The sequence below is a fragment of the Poecilia reticulata genome, linkage group LG5, assembly GCF_000633615.1.
Source record: "Poecilia reticulata strain Guanapo linkage group LG5, Guppy_female_1.0+MT, whole genome shotgun sequence".
Taxonomy (NCBI): Eukaryota; Metazoa; Chordata; class Actinopteri; order Cyprinodontiformes; family Poeciliidae; genus Poecilia; species Poecilia reticulata.
The window spans coordinates 6,954,876-6,975,770 of NC_024335.1; the positions used below are offsets into that span (position 1 = coordinate 6,954,876).

Sequence of the window (20,895 nt, forward strand, 5' to 3'; positions counted from 1 at the left end):
TATACTTTTGTGTTACTTTTGTTTTGCGTGTGTTTTTCTGTCTTTCCGCCTGATATGTGAGACTTCTGCTAACAATCACAAGTCTCCATGTTTGTTTTCACATCTATAATTATGGCCTTGCAGTTCAGTCTGAAGGTTCTTTTGGTATTAGGCCTCTAGCATGGGGTTGAGGCCGCACAGCAGGAAGCTGTGTAGCCCTCCCACACACTTCGTCCTGTTGGGTAACCTCGTCACCAGAAGGTGAAACGAGGCTGTTGGTGACATGTGTCACTGAGGTGGCCGACTGCAGCGTTAGCAGTTAGAAGAACTGGAGAGAAATCTGCTGAGGGAGCAAAGGATACATAATCCTTAGCATGGTAAGTGGTAAATGGCAGACTCCATGGGTGGTTTAATTTCATGTATTTATATTTAATTGTATTTCTTCCTTGCACAATTCAAAGTGACCCAGTCTCCCCGCACAAATTAAGTGTAAAAAAAAAAAAAAAAGCACACAGTAGAGTCAGGAAAGCAAGATGTGACCAGCAGGTTAAGGTCAGTCACAATATTCACTGCAGTTCAGTTCAGGGAAAGGCTGACAAAGATGGGCAATGACTCCTGTTGTTCTTCCGTGTGTCTCGGTGTGAGTGAGAAAGTGAGTGAATGTGGGCTAAAGCAGAGGAGCAGACAGAGGTGAGTAATGACTCTGACATTAAAGAAAATGGAGAGTGGTGTTACAATAAAACGCTAGAAAGGAACAACACAGAAGAAGTGTCAACACAACTGGGTGCTTGTGAAGAAAGAATTCAGTTCCTAGAAGTCAACTGAGCTGATGAAGAGGAACAGATCGTACTATCACTTTGGCTTCAGCTTTTCTTGGTTTCCCAATGGAAATTACTCTGTTTTATTGCCGTGAACAACAGGGGTGTTCTTCTTGAAAGTTTCAGACTTTTTCTTGCAGCAATGAAAAGTGTTTATTGCTTCTGCAAGAAGTCTGCTTCTTTTTAGCCATCCATAAAACTTAAAAAAAAAAAACTAAAAAATGTTTTGCTGTAGAAGTGTCTATCTCGAGTATTTTTTGTACTTTTTTTCCAACAGTTTGTAATGAAACAAGTTTTTTGTGATGGCATGATGGCATATTGAAAAGGGTACCAACAAATTTAGTCAGTCAAAATGTCCGTTAGTAATTTTATCAGTTTTACTGTAGTTCAGAACATGCAACCTAGCATACTGTAACTTCCCCATGAAGACAAAAGGCATATTTGCCTCCTATATTGCATATTTTCGTTATTAGCAAAACCCACCTGTGCATATTGTAGTTAAAGGATGGCAATCTTGTCTTTTTATAGACTTGCCAGCCAATGAACTGGCATAATCTGAAACAGGAATCCTGAAAACTACTGAACATAATAATCATTTATCTAAATGGTTGAACCTTTGAAACATGTCACAACACTTTTTTAATTTCCTGTAGCAGCAAGCAGCATTACAACAGGAACTGAAAAATGTGAATGGTGGCTTGTAGAGATTATGCCTCTGTCAAAAAAAGATTTGTTTACCATCAAGCCACTTGTCTTTACTTTTACCGCTCCCARTGATTTCGTCCTCATGTGTCAGAAGTTGTAATTTCCAGGGAATCTGGAATACTTTGCATTAAAAGCTCTGATGGGCGCATTGTTTATTCACTATTCACTTGTGACTCTTGTGAATTATTAGATGTATGTTCTAGTCTTCATTTTAAGGCTTTTAGGTTTGTTGACAGCAGTAGAAATACTGAGCATGTCCTAACTTTACTCCCTGGACCAGAAAAAAAAAGTCTAGAAATAAGAGGCTCTTGCAGGACCTTGTTCCGTCCAATGTGATTGTCCGTTCAGTGCCAGTGAGTTGGTGTAATTTGACCTGGCTGAGCAGATGGAAGGTAACCATGCATGCACGTACCGAGAGATTAGCAAATGCTTCAAATGTACTGCTGGGACAAAACCAGCATGAGCCCAACTGCAGTCAAAGTACTCAAACTGTGAATGCCGCCTACAATGACTGTCCCCCTTTTTTCCAATAAACAAAACCATTCAAGTTCCAACTTTTCCTTTTCAGCAATATAAACAATGTATTTATTGATCAGTTTTGTTTTTAATAAAGAGAGAAAGGAAGGATAGCAAGAGAAAATGATAAGAGCAGACAGAAGAAAGTGGTGGATTGTATAGTGACATGTTCTGGGATGTGATGGAGGTTACTAAGCAACTTGCAGTCTCTGAGCAGTTAGCAAATCACTGCTGAGACTTGAAATCGATGGACACAGTGCAATTACTGAGACAAATGCAGATAGTTAGGAACGCCAAGGTCTAAAAACCCACCACTGAAGTTAGGAATGAAGGGCTAATGTTTGTGTTGTAACATTAATGACTGTCTCCAGCACAAACCCGTGTATGGGGGAGGATGAAGAAGCAGGGAAACTTTAGAGGTCTGGGAGGAGTTTTACAAAGACATCCTAAACACATAAAAGCACCATCAGCATGACTTTGAGAACTAAACATGTAAACTAGTTTTTTTTTAAAATAAATAATAGCTTGCTTGGCTCTCCATCTGTTGCATTTGCTCCCATTTCTTTCATTCCTTGCAGCAGCGTGCGCAGACCAGCCCCTCATAAAGCTGAGAGTCAAGGCAGAGCTGCTGATTACCAGACTGAAGCTGCCGTCTGCATTTCCTGTTGCTTGCTTGTTGCTTTGCAGGGGCGTTAGATTCTTGGGTGAATGCTGCCAATCCTTTGGCAGAGCACTTGTGTTGAGTCAGTGGGGGTTTGTGGTATGTGTGAGTGTGTGTTATTGTCTGGTTTACGGTAAGTTTATATGTTTGCAGGCGCATCAACTGTGCCAGACTGTAGGTACTGCCTTTTGTCATGGCTTTCAGTAAACAAGTCACCTTATTACTTTCAAGCATATTCTTGGGGGTTTCTGTTTCACAGAAAAGAGGAGCCTGTGGATCCTCGGTTATTATCACAGAAACATAACAGAACATTGTTTATCAGTGGGTTAAATGTTGATGCAAAATTAAAATGGGAACTAAAGATTTCTCTGGATGATGAGATACCTTTTAGAACATGTCTCAGCATGAGGTTTGGTATACTTCRTTATAGGATGAAAATCAGACAAAACTGAATCTTTTTGGATTCAACAAACATTTTTTCTTGTAAAGGTCTATCACATAAAAAACCTAATAAAATACACTGTCATTTGTCATTAAGTGTAAACGAGTTTTTGGAAAGTACTTTTCCAGGTCACTGCATCAGATGTCATAGCTTTTAAATCTTGTTTATTTATTTACAATTTTTTTATTTTAGGAATTGTGTGCAAAGGCTTGATCGGGACAGTTTGGTTTTAACATTTTTTGATGTGGTCCGAGTTGGAGATTTTATTAGCAATTAACCAACTGCTTGGTTAGCCATTATGTGCATAGGTGTGTAGATGAGACGTGTGTAGCGGACCTGACGACCTTGGTGCCGCCCCTGATGACCTGCATGTCCACATTGCAGGTTCCATTTGAATGAGCAACAAGATTGACCTCCGAGAACTCAGCCTGCATGGACAGAGAAAGAGAAAGAGCACAGGACAGTTTAAATTTTACAACATGRTGATAAAAACGATGCTGCTTTACATGAAAAAGTMATTTCCTCATTATTTCTGTGACTTAAAGATACTTTGAAAACACAGGAATAAGACAATAACTTCGATTTGCTTTCATGTTTAAGTTTTTGTGTTATAAACTCTGATTATATTAAATCTAATTATGTGTAATTATGGTATAATTATGGTTACTTTTATTACTGTCTGAATTGCAGGGTTTGCTCTGAAATCAAATCAATGAATCATTTTTTATTTTATTTTTTTTTCGTTTTCACTACTTTCTAGTGCAGTCCAATGCACAGGGGTGAGTAAAACACCCAACCACTGTTTGTGCATCGCTTACTTGTTTCCATACTCTTGACTTTACTTCGCTGCAGACATGAGCCTTGCTGCTGCTCTCGTAAATAATGCAAGTTGCTACTCTTTGGTGTGGTTCGAGACACGGCAAAGATTTCTCTGTGACTCATAGCCAGCGACTTCTGTCTCGTCTGGTGCGTATTTCATTTCTGTGGTGAGGCTTGAGGTTTCACGTTAAGCTCTATTAGGTGTGAAACGGTTTAATGTGAAACCCCTGACAATAGACATTTGACATTTAGGCAACCAAAATGTGTTGCAAAATGGTTTGCTGGTTAGTTGGCGAAACCAATATGAAACCAATATGTTTTATAGGGGAGACTTGAAACAGATACCTTGAGCAAAAGTGTAACTAGACGACAAAGATTTTTTTTTGAGTGGCTTTTATTGGACGTCAGGGTGGTTTTTAAGCACAGATTTAAACGTGGCGATGTTTTGAAAGAGTGGCAGATCTACCTAATTGAAATATTTATAGAATCAGAAGAAATAAGCTCTAAGTGATCTGACTTTTGCATATGATTTGACTTTGTGTTTATCGTTTTATAAATGTCTTCGTGTTGCTGCAAATCTGACACTAAGGTACGGGGGGAAATGTCAAAGATAAAAATGGGCAAAATAGGTGGAGAGCTGCTAATGCTGAAGTTCTCCAGGTGAGGATGAAGGACAGAGCAGCTTAACTCAACAGAAACCCTGCAAAATTAGCAGCAAACACCATCATATCACTTTTCTTACTAGAGAAGATCTTAGCAAAATTATTCTTCACCATAACAATGTTATTCAGAGGGACAAAAAAATACTTATTTTGATGTTTCTTGAGTGTCASAGCTCGAATGTAGGAACAACCTCAAACTTGGATCAGAAAAAGAGGATTTCCAAACATTGCTTGATGGTTTATGATCTGTCCCTGTCTGCCTCAAACTTGATATTATAAGAAATGTATAACAGAAACAATTTGTGGGTAATTATTTWRAAGAATAATTGGTGTAGGAATTGACAACAAGAAAGACTGTTTACCTGTGGGCCTGCCTCAAATAGTTGGCACTGAAATCAATGTAAAGGTTCAGCTCTGAAAWGTTKTGGAAWRGAGCTTTGCACAGTCTAATTGTAAACTGTTTCAACATAATGTGGCAGGTGCCACATTGTGTAAGATCCTCAAACTTCAAAACTAATAGTAAATACATTTATTCCTATAGATMAATGAAACCCTTCAAAATCAACCTTTACGGACCTGAAATAACCGTAGACGTTTCCATGCATATTTCTGAACATGCTGTCAGCTTCCTTTTATCTCTGTCATGATCCCCTTTAACCTTTTCATTAATTATTCTGATGCATCATAGCTACACAAATCAATATCATACCTGCTCCACTTTGATGTCGTATTCCCCAAGGACCTTCTTTCCTCTGAACACTTTTGCCCTGAACAAAAAAACAGAGAGAGAAAAGGGTTTAGAATGACATTTTCAAACTTCACAGTTGTATATGCTGCCCTCTACTGGAGCACAGCATCTTGTAGATCAAATTACTCAAAGTGGGTGCCTGAACATCGAGCGGCTTTCCAGATTACAACTGTGGGCCTTCTACATTTATTAACTGAGATCCAATGGCTAATAAGTTTCTCTCACAGTCTAAATCATGCATGTTCGCCGGTCTCTTGATGTTCTCTGTGCTGTCATTTGATTAAGAGTGACATGGACCCGAGTAAACACACAGCAGTAGACAGATGGAGAGATGAATGGAAGAGAAGGACTGACAGCGAGGGGACGAAAACGACCTCAGCCAAAATAACCCAAAATACCCGGGACGTCTCATTATGCAAGGATCACAGATGGTTTTGCACTGACTCCATCATCTAATCAGACACTGATGCTAAATAAAGCACATCTGAACTGTTGGCCAGAAAGAGCATTCAGTCCATCATGTCAGTGATAACGTTAGTTTTCAAGAATTTCATTACTTCCTCTGTTTGTGATGCCATTTTACAGATTTGTAATTTAACTTTGTCCTTTAAAAATAACAGCTGATTGCCAGTTGTTTTTTCCCCCCCTCAGGTCTTGAATCTGCTTTTTAATTGCAAGCCTTTCTTTCTGTGCAGTCGGTTAGAAATGTGTTTCGAACGTTCCTTTCCACAGACCCAAATTGGACATTTTGTCATGTAGCRAAGAGGCATCTGGTTCAAATTTAATGGTTCGTCAGAGYCAGACCATCTGTGAGGGAAACATTCAGAGTCTCTGGCTCAACCTCMAGTAATCAATAACTTTAAGTAAAATGGGTGACTTTAGATTGGAAATGAATCAGCTCGAGTGTGTCCAGCCTACACAGTGAATTGTTACCCCAATGACATCAATTCACTCATGTCTACAGCAGCATCAAATGGCATCTTTACAACTGAAATACATTTTTAATCTACAACRTTAATTCAACGGTTTATTCCAAACATTTGTTRAAAACAACCTCTATCATTTGTCCCAAAGTAATGAATAGCCACATTTAATGTGCRATCGCTCTCTGTGGGTCACATGTCAGTCCAACACAGAGCTGCATAATTATAGTGTTCAGTTGAAAAGCAGCTAATGAGTCCTCTTTATTCACCTCCTTCAGTTTCCAGCAGTTATTTGGAGCATAACATGTCAAAAAACACCAGATTCGAGTCTGAATCATAAGAGAGTTTATGAGAGAGGGATTTCACAGGTCACAGGTGTGATTTATTTAAAGTTGCAACTGACGGATGTGTGTGTCATCCTGGATAACAAAGGACTGCCAAGTATTTTACAAAATGGTTTCATGCCTGATTTTCTGAAGACTTTTTTCTGCATGATAACAAAAACCCCATACATCGAAACAGTTCAGAGATAACTTCAAAGTGCCTGAAGCRCGTAAGGATGTTGATGGATGAGGTGGGTGGTGCTATGTAATTGTTAAAGCTACAGCGCAGATMTTGTTTCCCCTCATTCAACCTATTGGAATAACAACATCATTAACAGATCATCTGACCAAAACATTTGAGATGCTCTCACACAGTTTTTCATGTTGCCATGTATGCTGACATGTCTAATAATATTTTTTGTGAAGCATCTTAATATAACGATCTGAATCWAATGTTATGAATTATCAAGTCCTGTCTTGTACACAAAGCATGTGTGTTAATGTGACCCTGAATGGGCCACTGGGTTATCRTCAGTGCAAACACAGTGTCTGCATTTCTTAGTAYGAGATTAATTAACATTACTAATGAATGACCGCCACTAGCTTTAAGTAGCATGTTTGTAATTTCCATTGCTAAGCTGCATGTGTTTAAAACAAACATTTTTGGACTCTGCATATTAAGTCATCACACCACAATTTGACATGTCCAAATTACACGGCCGACTGGCTTAGCTKGAGAAAAACACACATCTCAGACATTGTCAGGCTGGTAAATTAAGTGTGTTGCCACAGATCTTTATGTAGTTTAAGCCAAACATCTTTAAAGTCCACAGAAAAACAAGGCTGCAGCAGCGTGATGGCGATATAAGCTCCTTTAACATATGCATGTTATGCTTAATTTCAACTCTTTTTGAACACATATTTCTATAATTATGTTTTCTTTTTTCTTTTTTTCTTAGCTCTGATTAACACAGTAATCTTGCCTGACGACTGCTGGAACTAGGGCACCTTTTGCGACCCTGCAAGGATAAACTTGCTAGATAATCAATGGATGTATAACAATAATAAAACAAATCCTGTAAAAAAAGAAACACAGAGAAGGGTTMCTCTACAGTGAAGTGAATTCCTTGCAGAAATGCAACAGGTGTTCATTTTTATGTAAAAGTCCCTCAGTGCCGATTTAATATGTAGACATCTGCAAAGCTGAATGATTGCTTTTTAGGGATCTTGTGGTGATTAAATGAAGCTATAAATTCTCCATGTGTACATTTTATATAGTAATTGCCACCATATCATCCATTCATCTCCCATTTCAGCCKTGTATTTCGGTCATTTATTTCACAGTTTCCTTTTCATAATCCTCATCACACCTTTAACTGGGAGCTATAAATGTGGTCAAAGATTGTTCTGCCTCTGATCAACATTCCTGCTAAGCTGGTAGCACACCTAACTTTTGCTTAAAACTTTTGCCCTGACTACCAAATTTAAAAGCCAGCTGAAAAAAAAAAATCAAAAATATCTGGACACTAACAGACTGAAGATAAAGTTTGCAACAGACCTCTGCTAAGTACCAACAGATACATTTCCTTTCCGACTCTTTCAAGCAATGTATCCAGTAATGTGACCAGATTTGTATTGTCTTTTTTTAATAATCAAACAATCTCATATATTCTGCACAGAGTGATGAACATTACTCAAGCCTTACATCTGTCTCTGTAATCAGATGAAGATGCAATAACAAGATGCATTCTGAGGTTGTAAACATCAAATCGACCCTKGTAGGTAATCTTTGCAATTTCCTCTAATTTGCAGCAGGAACAAGTGTCTTAATCTCAAATACAATTAAGTGGAGTTGTATTAACAAAAAGCTCCATGCAGGCATATGCCCACATGTTGCCTTGTTTGAGTACAGTATACAGCTACAACATTATTTAAATCACCATAAACGCTGTAGAAAATAACATTCCAACCTTATCAGTTGGCAAGTATACAAGTTGTTTTTCTTTTTTTTTTTCTCAAAAACTGTTGGTCACACACTCATAACATATATAACATTACATTTTCTTGTTTCTACAAGACATACTTGTGCTAAAATCTTCATCTTYGTCAATGTTCATTTGTACAAATGTCTTCCTAAATCACCCCAACTTCATACAGGAAAGTCTCAGGGAACAGGAAACTCTTCATGAAGCGGATTTACTTTGGYAATTTATTTCAAGCAGCGTCGCTAACATAGATTCATGCAAGACTTATCTATGGAAAATTTTTCAGTTTAACCATAATAAATTAGCTATGGCAGTCTTATTTATCAAATTGTGCAATTGGAGTCAAAGGAATAGAAATCAGTGCAAAAATACAAAAAAAAATGTGTCAACATTATTCATGAGGTTAGCAGCTCAAGCAGACATCCTGAAATAGATACCTGATGAAAGGAGTGGGKTGCAGTAAAGGCAGATTAATTTAATAATGACTATAACTTAGTTTGTTCTTCTGAATTTGGCAACTTTCAGTTTTATTATGAAAATTGTACATAAATTCCATACTAGGAAAAACAGGGAGTAAAAACTGARCAGATAACGTGAATAATGAGAAAAGACCAGTCCTTATTATGATGGAAAAGACAATTTGAGACTGAAATGAGCCATAAAAATTAATGAGACAGGTTGGCATTTGAGTGCAGATGATGTTTGAAGGCTGATATATATCTCTCTGTTTGCAAGATCATTTTTACATTTGCTCAATAAACAAGGTCTTTTAAAAGCTGATCAGAAAATATGTTGAGAGACTCCAAATAATTTGAGGACAAGGACATATTTTTTTCTTTGTGGCAGTCTAAATCTCGGTGACATCGACTTGTAGATAACAGGATAATTACATGCATAAATCCCATCAAAGGTGGTGAACTATGGTGCAATAAAAAAACAGCATGAGCAAAGTATCTTTCACTCTGCACAGGGAGCTCTGCAGGCTAATGTTTTTCAGTGGTCACTTGATGGGWTCACAATTTCGCTATTGATCAGACGAGTCAATGACTCTCAGAGAGCCTGTAGATATTAAGCTTTTTGAATCAATTCAGCAAAGTGTGTCAGGGAAGAGGAGAAAAGAGAGATGAGAACATAATAAAAAAAAGAGAGGAACGGCTGACATCTTTATTTCAGGTCCAAGATAATGTGCAGTAATTATGCTGTCCAATTTGGCAACAGTGCAGGAATTGGACATCAGTAAAACCTCAATAATTTGTTCGGTTCCAATATTTCCTGGGTTCTTTTTCATTCAATTATTACCAATTGATTTTTTAAAAAGTCTAATAAAACATACCTTTACCTCTAAAATTTTATTTTAAAATGTTATCAATTCCCCAAATCAATRTCATCCTACAGCTTTGTTCTACAAATGTTTAATCTAATGAGTTTTGGTGACAAGAAGAGTCACCATTTTAAGGATATCAAAATGCTTCTGCTCCCCATTAAATTACTACACATCACAGGATATTCACTGGTGCTTCCTCACACTTCACCTATTATTATTTCACTCCTCTTTTACCTCCTCTTTGTTTCCACTCTTTCCTTTTTTCTCACTCCCATAACCAAGCCGTGGTTTGGCCTCTTCATGAATAATTATTTTCACCCATCTGTTTTTCCCCATCTATTCTGCGGCTGTGTTGAAGTAAGGACGCATTAAGGAAAAGTGTGCATTTAAATTAACCAACAGGATCCTGATCAGTTTAATGAGACGGAAAAATACTTTGGGTTGTTGCTGTGGATTTCATACTAAAATCTACATATAAAACCATATAATGAGAAGATTAMGTGCAGTGGWGAGAGATACGTGCACTAAAACTAGTTTTAATTACCACATTTTGTAGCAGCTTGTTAGCAGTTCAATTTACATTCATATCACCAGAATGACTTGGGTAGTTTAATCTTTTTTTTTTTCTCATTCTTTAGTAGATAATTACAGAAGCTGCAAACTGGTTTAGGCTGTAAAAGGAAAGGAATTATTATTCTATTATCATCAGGCCACTGCTTCCCTGCTATAATTGAACCCCTTTGATCCACCCTCTCCACTTTTACATTCATCCCAACATCTCCAAAGGCATGACCTGGCAACACACACAGTGCATTTAACTGCAACACAACATGACTTAGTGGTTAAAAGATACAATTTTATTCCTAAAAGAGRAGAAAATGATTTTGACAATGGATTACATGGATTAATACCCTCATATTAATCTCGACATAGCTAAAATTCCTAGCTTATGTGTCACCGGTTGCTKGCACTTCTCTGCTTTCATCAGCTTCCCCTTCACTGGTACAGTGCATATAAATGAAAGTACAGTCAATAAACACAGCATTTGTATGTTGACAGCATAGTATATAATTTYCAGTCTCTATGGAGACTTATACTCCAGGACATGATACTTATACTTTAGGATCCATTTGGTCGCTGACTTTGAATTTAGTTTTCACTTCAGTAGATTCTGTTGTTTGCTGCTGTGYTTTCTGAAAATGACTCTATTTATTCATTTCACATGTATTTGTTTACAGCTTCTATGTCACCTCTACTCATTCTCCCCTCTATCTATGCTCTGTTTCTTCTACCAGTAATCAATCCCTGCCATTGTTGCCTTCGCACACTCCTGAGATTCTGATTATCATGTCAGATCCTGTATCATCTGATGTCTTGACAGTTATTTACACCTTTCCAGTCATCTTCAGTTCCTGAAAGTTTGTCAGCTTGTAGAATGGAGCCAACACATAGTAGAACCAAACCACAAAACACAAAGCCTTTCACAGTTAGGAAAAACATTTGTGATATAGATAAAAATCCCAATATAAGGGTTAAGTTAYAAACTCGACATGTCTCAAGAATGGAAATGAATGATTCTTGCTTTTCAGACGTGAGTCAAAATGATGTCCTATTCTAACTCTTGTTCAGACAGTAAATAGTTCAGATTAGACAAACRCACAAACACACCCACAAGAYGCTCAGATTAACCTACTGCCTACTACCTTTTTTACTGAGACCTAAAATCGATGCTTAAACATTTGTCTGACATTAGCCCCTCAGTATCAGTGAGGATGTCAGCAATATCAAATTAGTCTGATAAACCAGATTTTTTTTCCCTGCCACTGTGACTGAACCTGCATACAAAGCTCCAAATCAGAGTATCGGCTCATCCCTTCTTGCCTGAGGTGAAGATGTCACCTGAATTATTCAAGTGCATCACAGGAGGCTGTTACACCTCCTCTTGCTTTTACCCACCCTGTCGGCGCCCTGCAGGGATCCAGTTAACCCAGAGACAAAACTTCCTCACACATACTGCATATGTGACGTGTCATGCATAGTGTCTGGCATAAATTGACAGCATTACACCAAAACGCAACAGTGCGTAAGCCAAGCCGTGGCGTAACGTTTAATTAAAACTTAATGAAGAGAGGTTTTACTGTGGGTTGTAACTGCACATCAAAAGCCAATTGACACTTGCACTGTTTTGTTTGTGTATATATAATGGGTAATCCCAATTGTTGAATGTAAAGTTTAAGTCACTGACATTTCTGTCTGCACAAATCACTTCATACAAGTTGGTGAGATTTCCAACAGCTATGCATGTCAATGAAAGCATTTAATACTTCAGTTTTTTTGGTTGAATACTCCTGCCATCTTTCTAGGTGCTACTAAGTGAGGKGTTACTTGTCTGGAGGAGTTAGAAGGGATGACTTCAAAAAATGTTTAATTGGTCAATCTTTCACATATACAGGGAATGAGACATGCTTTTGTGCAGACAGGGAGAGTTTAAAGAATGATGAAGTTTGTTTGCTGGCTATTAGGTGGTACAGTCAATGGTTGGAGGACCAGTAAGAGCTGAGAGGTTATAAAACTGTCAAACTTTATATCTGCTAACGGAAAACAAGCAGATAAACATAAATATTATTATGATTCGATCTTGTCTGATGGGAGGATAAAGCATTAAATGAACTGGATAACAGCTTTGTTTCCTGTAATGGTAATTACTGGTCCTGGCGTTTCAGCCCACATTTATCCTAATGAAGTGAGGATTGTGACTTGTTAAGCTAGATGTCTGTTACTTAAACGCTTCTATTATAGAGTACCCAGGATCTGTCAGATGTTAGTGTGGAGCTATTAAGATTAAAGGAAAATATTGAGGAAAAAAGCAAAGCAATTGATCATAATTAATAAAGCAAGTAACAAATGAAACAAGGACCTGACAAAAAACACTAATGTTATATTTTTTTGGACTTGGTTGTTCCAAGTCATCAAAGAAAAGTCAAGAGTTTGACATGAAACTCTGAGGTCTCTTGACATCCTTTCTTCAAAATCAATTTTTACAGCTATGGCAAYAAAATACAAAAAGCATAGTTCTGCACAACAACTAAGAACTTTCTCCATTGATTTTTGAATTCATAAAATGGGAAGAAAATACTGGYATGAGCATGTATTGCTAATAGAGGTGGTCACTGAACACTTCAATTATCAAATCCCACAGGATTTTCTACTCGCAACTACAATGAACACACTTCAGCGCATGTAATTCCCAAATCCGAGACGGCMGAGAAAAAAACAAATACACTCAGGAAACCGAAGCATAAAAAGAAGCAGGACTGATTGTGAGAATATCAAACCAAATAAACAAATAAAATCCATGGCAACTCCTGTAGAGCTTAACAAACAGAGCAAATTGTCAAAATGTTGATACAGCACAACTTTAGGAGAGCTGAGTAAAGTATCACTAATGAAACAATTACTTTCACTAAATTTCAATTAGTGATTTAATTTACTTTAAGAACTGGATTAAAGCTGAGAAACATCAACATTTTTAAATAAAAGCTTTGCATTAAAGGGATGTTTCTACTTTTTATTGCTTCACAACTCAAACTTACTGCACAGAAAAACATTGCGTTTGACATTTATTCTCTAGTTTCCCTGCAGTTTCCCTTCATTAAATAAAACCTGAGTGTAGAAGATGAGTGTGCTTTGTGTGCAGCTCCCAATCTGTGTGGTCTTATTGCATTACTATGATGAATGGTGACCCACAGGTCAGGCTTTTCTATCATGTACAAACACACACCCTTTTCAGTTCGGCGCTTATTGTGAGGAGGATTTTTTTTTTCTACGTTTCTCAGAGCACCCACTGGCAGCACATCTGTGGTAATGACAAAGACTAATCAAGGGAACATCTTGAAAGTAGCAGCAGAGTTAATTGATTTCTTGAAGTTTGACTAAAATCCTCCTGGCAGATACTCAGAGGGCTGTGTGGGAGTGTGAGTTGGTTTTGTCAGTGCGAAGATAATGTTAATTTTCTTTTTGTCCTTGTGATGCAAGCAGGAGTGACGGTAATCGTTTTCATCTTGTCCTTGTTATTTGACAACTTGTTTTTTTTTACTTCTTGCACAAGCATTCGTCTTTCTGGGCCTTTTTTTTTCTACATTTATCAATTTTTATTCCTGCACTCTTTCATACAAGTTGGATATCTTTGTCATAGAATGCATTACTCAAATATTTGTAATTAAATCATGAACCATGAAACTAATAATATTATATTTCTTAGATTAGTTTATGTTAATTTTGATGTCAATGACTAATAAACCCCAACAAATCTGTTTCTCAGAGACTTAGCATATTATAAAATTTCAACAAAACATTAGTTCAAATATCAAAATGCTGGCTTTCTGAAAAGTATGTCTACTTTAGTGTATGCTGTACTCTAGTTCAATAGGCTACCTCTGTATTAATTAGTCCATCAGKGAAGTGTAGCATGTAGGTGATTGGTCTGTGGCTCTGAGGTGTTAAGAAAGCCTATAGGTTGCTTTCATTGTGGCCTTCAGCTCGAGCTTCATGGCTTTAAAGGTTTCTCACCTTATGTAATATTTTAATTTTCTGAGACAAACCATTTTGGGTTTTCATTAGCTGTAAGTTCTAATCCTCAAAATGAACAAAAATTCKGTGGARAACGGCCTTTAGGGTTAACACACAACATTTGTAGCTATTTCTGAAGCTTTGACTGAGTCACCAACTTCATCCTTTCACATCCGTTTCTCTAAAACTACATTCTAATTTGTTTGAAATAGGATATTAGCATAATCTTCTTACACAAATAAAAACAGCATCTCGGCAGCATCCAATTAGAACATGGAATATGCCAGAAATGTTCTGTTATAAATGACAGATTATAAATATATATTTCTTATAGTTCTGAGCTTCGGTTATAAGTGAATCCTCAGACCTGAATCAATGGATGTGGCCGACATGCAATAATTTTGGTAGAGACTGGAAAAACTTGTTTCACTGYGATTATGTGAATAAGGAATATAACATAAGGAAATTCTACTAGTCTTGTAACAACATAAACAATAGTTGAATAGCTTGTGAGATCTCAAAATCAACATGCTCTAAAGGTTTATAAAAAACTGCTACTATGTAAGTAAACCTTGTTACATTTTATTATTTTTTTATCTGTTTCTGTATTTGATAAATACAACTTTATAACAATAGAGTCTTTAGGGATTAAAATACCCTGCTGTAAACCTAGTGAGAAATTCTGCTTTTCCTCTCAGGGTGTAACCAGTGCAGCTCGCCAGCCTTTTTATTGGCGTTTTTTCAGACTAAATGMRGTGCAGTTTAGTTCTCAGCTGTCCCGCTTGCCGGGAGACAAAGCCAAACAGTTCCAGGCAAATGTCTGCGACAAGAGCTTCTTCAGTCAGAAGAAAATCGATATTGTCATCACCGCAAATTGTTGTTTTTGTCAGCGAAGCATTTAATGAGTGTAGGAGGATAGTGTAAAGTCTGATTAGAACTTTATTCATTTCCTCTATTGGAAACCTGGAAAAGAGAAGAAAATAAAACCAAGTCTAGAATCCTTAGATTATGATCAGGAAGGAATTTGTCAGAGTTGTTCTTGAAACATTTTGTTGTTGTTCTCAATGAATGTATTCCTAAAAATATGAAAAATAAAAGAAAATATATACATTTAAAATCACTATACCATTTGGTGTTGAACGTATTCATCCATTATCACTCACTATGGACTCCTGTTACTGGTTGGTCTGGCAGATTCACTTGATTTACTTCATGCTCTGCACGTATGTCATGCATAATTAATCTCAAGCGTCTAATTTGTGTCGCTGATCTATTCAGCCTGAGCGGCCTTCATTWATAATCCTCCACATTCTCTTTAGTTTTCAACACGAAATGGAAACAATGGTCACTTGTCACCACCTCGTCCACCCTGAATGGACCTGTCTTCTCCTCCGCAAACCCTGAGATGCATATCTCCAAGACACTAATCGATAGTTAATTGTGATGTTACAAATAGGTTCATTCAGCTGCAGCTGTGTGGTCAGATCCATTCGGTGGTCGGGCCTGAGACATTGTGTAACGTGGGCTGATCTAAGAGGAACCGACTGTGGGTATTTAACCAATGCAAGTGATTTTTATCACTTAATAAATATAAGAATATCAAACTTTACAAGATTATATTGTAGTTTTATTTAAAAACTAGTGGGTTCAATGTTTAATGCATAATTAGACAACATCAGTCTAATTACTAACAAAGGAGAATGTTTTAAAAGTGGAATAATCATTAAATATTAAACAGTTAGAACATATTTGTAGCTTCTGACATCTAACAGCATAGCAAATCTCATCCAACAACAGCCTCACACAAACTGTTGCACCTGTTCCTCAGGCTGCCCCCAAGTGGTAGAAACTGTTGAGGAAAAAAAATATTCTTAGTGTTTATAATATAGTTAAATCTTACGACATCTGAAAATAGTAGATTAAGCAAGAGTCCTTTGGATTACATCTTAGAGGGCCTGCAGAAAAGAATGTCTGTTATCAGGGAGGAACCACGTCATAAATTAACTTTGGCACACAGGCCGAGTCTCAAATGAGCAGGCAGCAAGGAGACATCTCAAGTCATCTCCCTCAGAGAGACACTAAAACTTAAGGACAAACAAAGATACAACACAATGCTAACAATAATTGCAATTTAATTAGTACAATACCATTTAGTTAAAAATTAACATGACTTGAACTAGTCTAATTTGTAGTTTTATATTAACAACTACATGGAGTCTCTAGCCTAGGCCAAACGAAWTATCAGTTAGTTAAATATAATCAAAACTAGCATAACATTAATTAGAAAATGTTTAGAATGAATGGATTTATATTGAAAATGCTCAGGTATATTCTGTAAGTGTTTTATTCTTAAAATCTGCGCTTTGATCTATGAGGATGGAGAAGTTCTGAACCACTCTGCATATCAGGCTTTATGTCAATTTAAAATTACTGCACTGATCTGTATTTGTAGGAATTACACGACAGGGAAATAAAATAGGTCTAAAACAGCTTAACTTTTGGTTGAACTCTGGTGAAAAGACTAGAGGTTTTGTTCCAATCAGGTATTTGGAGTAACATCACATTTCAAACTGGCATGAGAAGAGCTTGCTCTAAATAACCTTTGCTCTCCCTTGTCTAGATAGAGAAGCGCCATAGCCCTGAAATTAAACAGGTCTCAGAAGGTAATAAAATTGCTTTAGATGTCCCAACTTAGTAATTTAGAAACAACACGCCTTAATTGCATAACTGCATAAATTAAAACAAAGGAAACACCCTTATGAATAAAAGTAAGGGCCCCAGAGGATTTGCTTTTGCAACTCTCCAAAGACGTCTTTGCTTTTTGTTTGTCGTTTCCATTTCTTCTCTCAGGTAAATTCATGTGTTGTTTGTGCTTTGAGTTTCTGATGTGTTGCGATGTGCTCATGTGGTGAAAGTATGCATCTGTCTTGAATAAATGCAGATTATTGGGACGTTGTTACCTCTGTGTGATCTCAGTTTCTTTTGCGCACAGCATTTTCTGAATCTGGGCATGAGAGAGGATATAACGAGTCTAAAGTTTTTAAAAGGGTTAATAAGCTTTAAAATGTTCCTCTCTTGATAAAACCCAGTAAAATGTGCATCTTTCCTCACATGGAGACACCAAGAAGTGTTGAATATCATCCAAAAATCTTCTCTTGAAGTTAACAAAACAAAGCCTTTGGGGGGTTTTGTGCCTATATGCTCAGAGTTTAGGTAAAGTATGTGTTTAATTAATGTGGCAGGTGTCTCCCAAAAGCAATTTGCATGGCTAAGCAGTCTGTTCTCTGTGTTGGAGAAAAAATTTGATCATTTATTGTAGCCTCAGGCTACAGATGTATCATTTATCTCAGTATGAAAAGACAAWCCTCTGTAAAATTACAAAAGGAGAGATTACCATGAAAACTTTGCATTTGGTAGGCTCACTCTCATTATACTCAGTGGTGGGAAGTAACGAAGTACAAGTACTTCGTTACTGTACTTAAGTACAATTTTCGTGTATCTGTACTTTACTTAAGTAGATTTAATAATGGATACTTTCTACTTTTACTCCACTACATTTTACAGTAAGTATCTGTACTGTAACGTGACTTAGTGTCTGTTGTTACCCATCGGCTCCACCTTTACTCGCACGCGGAGCTCCAGACATGCGCAGTGGTTTCCTCTGAGCGTCAGTAATATAATAGCGCTGCATAAATCATAAGATATGGCGACATGTAAAATCAGCAGCGCTTCGCTTTCACAGATGGTGGGGACTTCGTCCAATTTTTAGCGTCACTTGGAAGGAAAGCTTAAAGAAAGGTAAGATCTGTGGACGTGATGCTAGCAAAGTTAGCTGTACAGAGACACATGTTGCATCTGCGATTAAAAAAAGTTGTCACTCATGTGCTGAATTATTGTGTGGAGGTGTTGACTGAGGTGTTGCATATATAGGACAACGCTGTGACCAAAGTGCAATATAGTAATATGACATTCATGGACGATCTGATTCCTCTGGACGGATCTTGACCAAGTCCTATAGTACCGAAGCCTCACTGAGAGCCGTTCTTTGTTCTTGTAATGCTCTGCGTACACTGCAGTAGCTATTTTATTTCATTAAAATATCTTTATATTTAATTGGCGAATAAATAAAACAAGAACGTAAGAACACAGAACATGCTCATTGCTCTTTGTTTTTGTCACCTGTCATGGTGGCAGACATTGCAGCAGGATGGAGGATGAGAACAGTCACAGTGCTCCTCTTGCTTGGTTACTTCTTGCTTATTGGGCCTTGGACAGTGTTCATAGTTGAGCGTTGTGAATTGCTATGTTTAATGGTATTATTTCTGACATTGGCAATATGGGCAACCGCCCAGGGTGTTATTTTTTTAGGGATGGCAGGAGACCTCTGTGTATTGTGGCACAGAGATGAAAGCAAAACAGAATGAAGAAGAGTTTGAATTGTCACTGGTTAAATTTATTTCAGCTCTAATATCTGGGTGTTTTTATGGGAAAGTGAGTCTTTCAGATCAATTTGAGAAGCAATTTTGATAGGTGCACTTAATTTTATTGTCATGTAGCACGGGGTGCTGGTTTTGGTTTGGTCTTGGGTTCGGTGGTCTAGACTACAACTCTGCTACGTGGCTCCTTGGTTCCATGTCCTCCTCTGCCAGTTGGATTTTTGTCAAAATAAATGCAAAAAAAGTGAAGTTCATGCTATGTTAGGACAGGAGACAAGATGTTTCCATCCCTGAAATTATGATGCATAGAATCACATATCTAAGTCTAAACTATGTTACAGAGTAAACGTAATAAAAACATGCTTTATCTGTGGCATTGTTCATTAAAATGRCACATTACTGATGWATTAAAATTAAATACGATCGGTACACTTAATGATATTGGCGATTAGGTAATGCATTCAGCAAGTACTTTTACTTTTAATACTTAAGTATTTTTAAAAGCCAGTACTTTTTTACTTTTACTTAAGTAAAATGTTAATGTGGTACTTTGACTTTTACTTAAGTACATTTTTGTCTGTGTATTTATACTTTTACTTAAGTAAATTGTTTGAGTACTTTCTCCACCACTGATTATACTGTATTTATAACACGTACTTATAGAGTGGACTCAGTGAATGCAATATTCAATTTTATTCAACCATTCTGACACAAAATAATTGTGAACAAGAAACTTACTTTCTGTAATTGTCTCAAAGTTTTAGACCAAAAAATGATCACATTCACAGCCTGTAGCATAAAATTACCCCTCACAATAGTGAAATATTAAATTAAAGTGCTTTCAGAAGATATAGACTTAGAAAATTTCAGATCAATGTTAAATTGAATATAAACATTAGATTTCATGTTGTTAATTAGGCTCCATGTATTTAGTTAATTATAAGCAGGCATTAGTAGTAAGATTGTTTTACACAAATAATATGCTGATGGGTTTTCCGATATAAATTGTCCAGATTACTTTTAAGCTTATCAGTATTTATTTAACTCATGTCTGAAAGTTGCCTTCACCGATAGCTCTAAGGAAGCTTTTGAACTTTTGTTCCTAAGTTAAAGAACTTAAAATTTATTGCAGTGATTGATTTTTGTCAACCTTTTTAATTAGGTTTTTATTACTCCCACTGAGTCCTGAGAAATATCCAGAAATGCCCTGCTTCTTTTTTGATAAATCATGAAGTGAACTGAGTTAAATAGATTGTTAGACTGATTTATGAATATTAATACAACGTTCAATAATCATGCTACAGATATAAAATGCATAGTACAGGCCGTCTCACGCTGCTCTGTGTAGCAACACCAAAGCTCTCCATCTGAGACCTAAAGTAGAATATAAATTCCTAATCTTGGAACTGAACAGATGATGCCGTTTTCCTTCAGTGGTTCATTTTAGCTCTCGGACTCCAGCAGCGATTGTGAAATGAAGACAGGCGTATACAAGCGACGGGGAAGAACAAGAGAAGGTGAGAGCGGAGATATGGTGTGAGATGAAAAACTCATCTCCTAAAGTATAAATCAGTTTTGTCAGTTAAAGTGGTAAGAGGTGATGTTGGTTTGATTGGGGGTTAAAAGATATTGAACCGTAGCTCACAGTGGACTCAGACTGGCCATTCACCACTAAAAGATGAAAATTTACAGCTACACACACATAAACACACAAACACGGTGATACTGTTTGGCTATACCATCAGGGGTTAATATCATTATATTAAAGGAATGCTTGAATTTGTTGATGATGCTTACCTGAAACCGAATCTGATAACAGATGACTGGGTGTGTGTGCGTGCGTGTGTGTGCCTGCGTGTGCGTGTGTGTGTAAACCTAATACGCCAAGAGGCTGGTATGCAGGCTACCAGGCTTATCAGCAGCAATAGCGTTGCTGAGAATGCTTTTGAAATGGAGCTATTTTGTGTTTACAACACTATGCTCCA

At 37.1% G+C, this 20,895-nt stretch overlaps 1 protein-coding gene across 1 annotated transcript in view; it reads right to left on the reverse strand.

The window, feature by feature from the left end:
* Positions 1 to 20,895, reverse strand: part of syn2b (synapsin IIb) — a 70,419-nt gene that overhangs the window by 27,500 nt on the left and 22,024 nt on the right. The window contains exons 2-3 of the mRNA XM_008408551.2: positions 5,312 to 5,369; positions 3,458 to 3,549 (exon numbers count right to left, since the gene is read on the reverse strand). Of these exons, the coding sequence (XP_008406773.1) occupies positions 3,458 to 3,549; positions 5,312 to 5,369 (150 nt within the window). The remainder of the gene's footprint in view (positions 1 to 3,457; positions 3,550 to 5,311; positions 5,370 to 20,895) is intronic.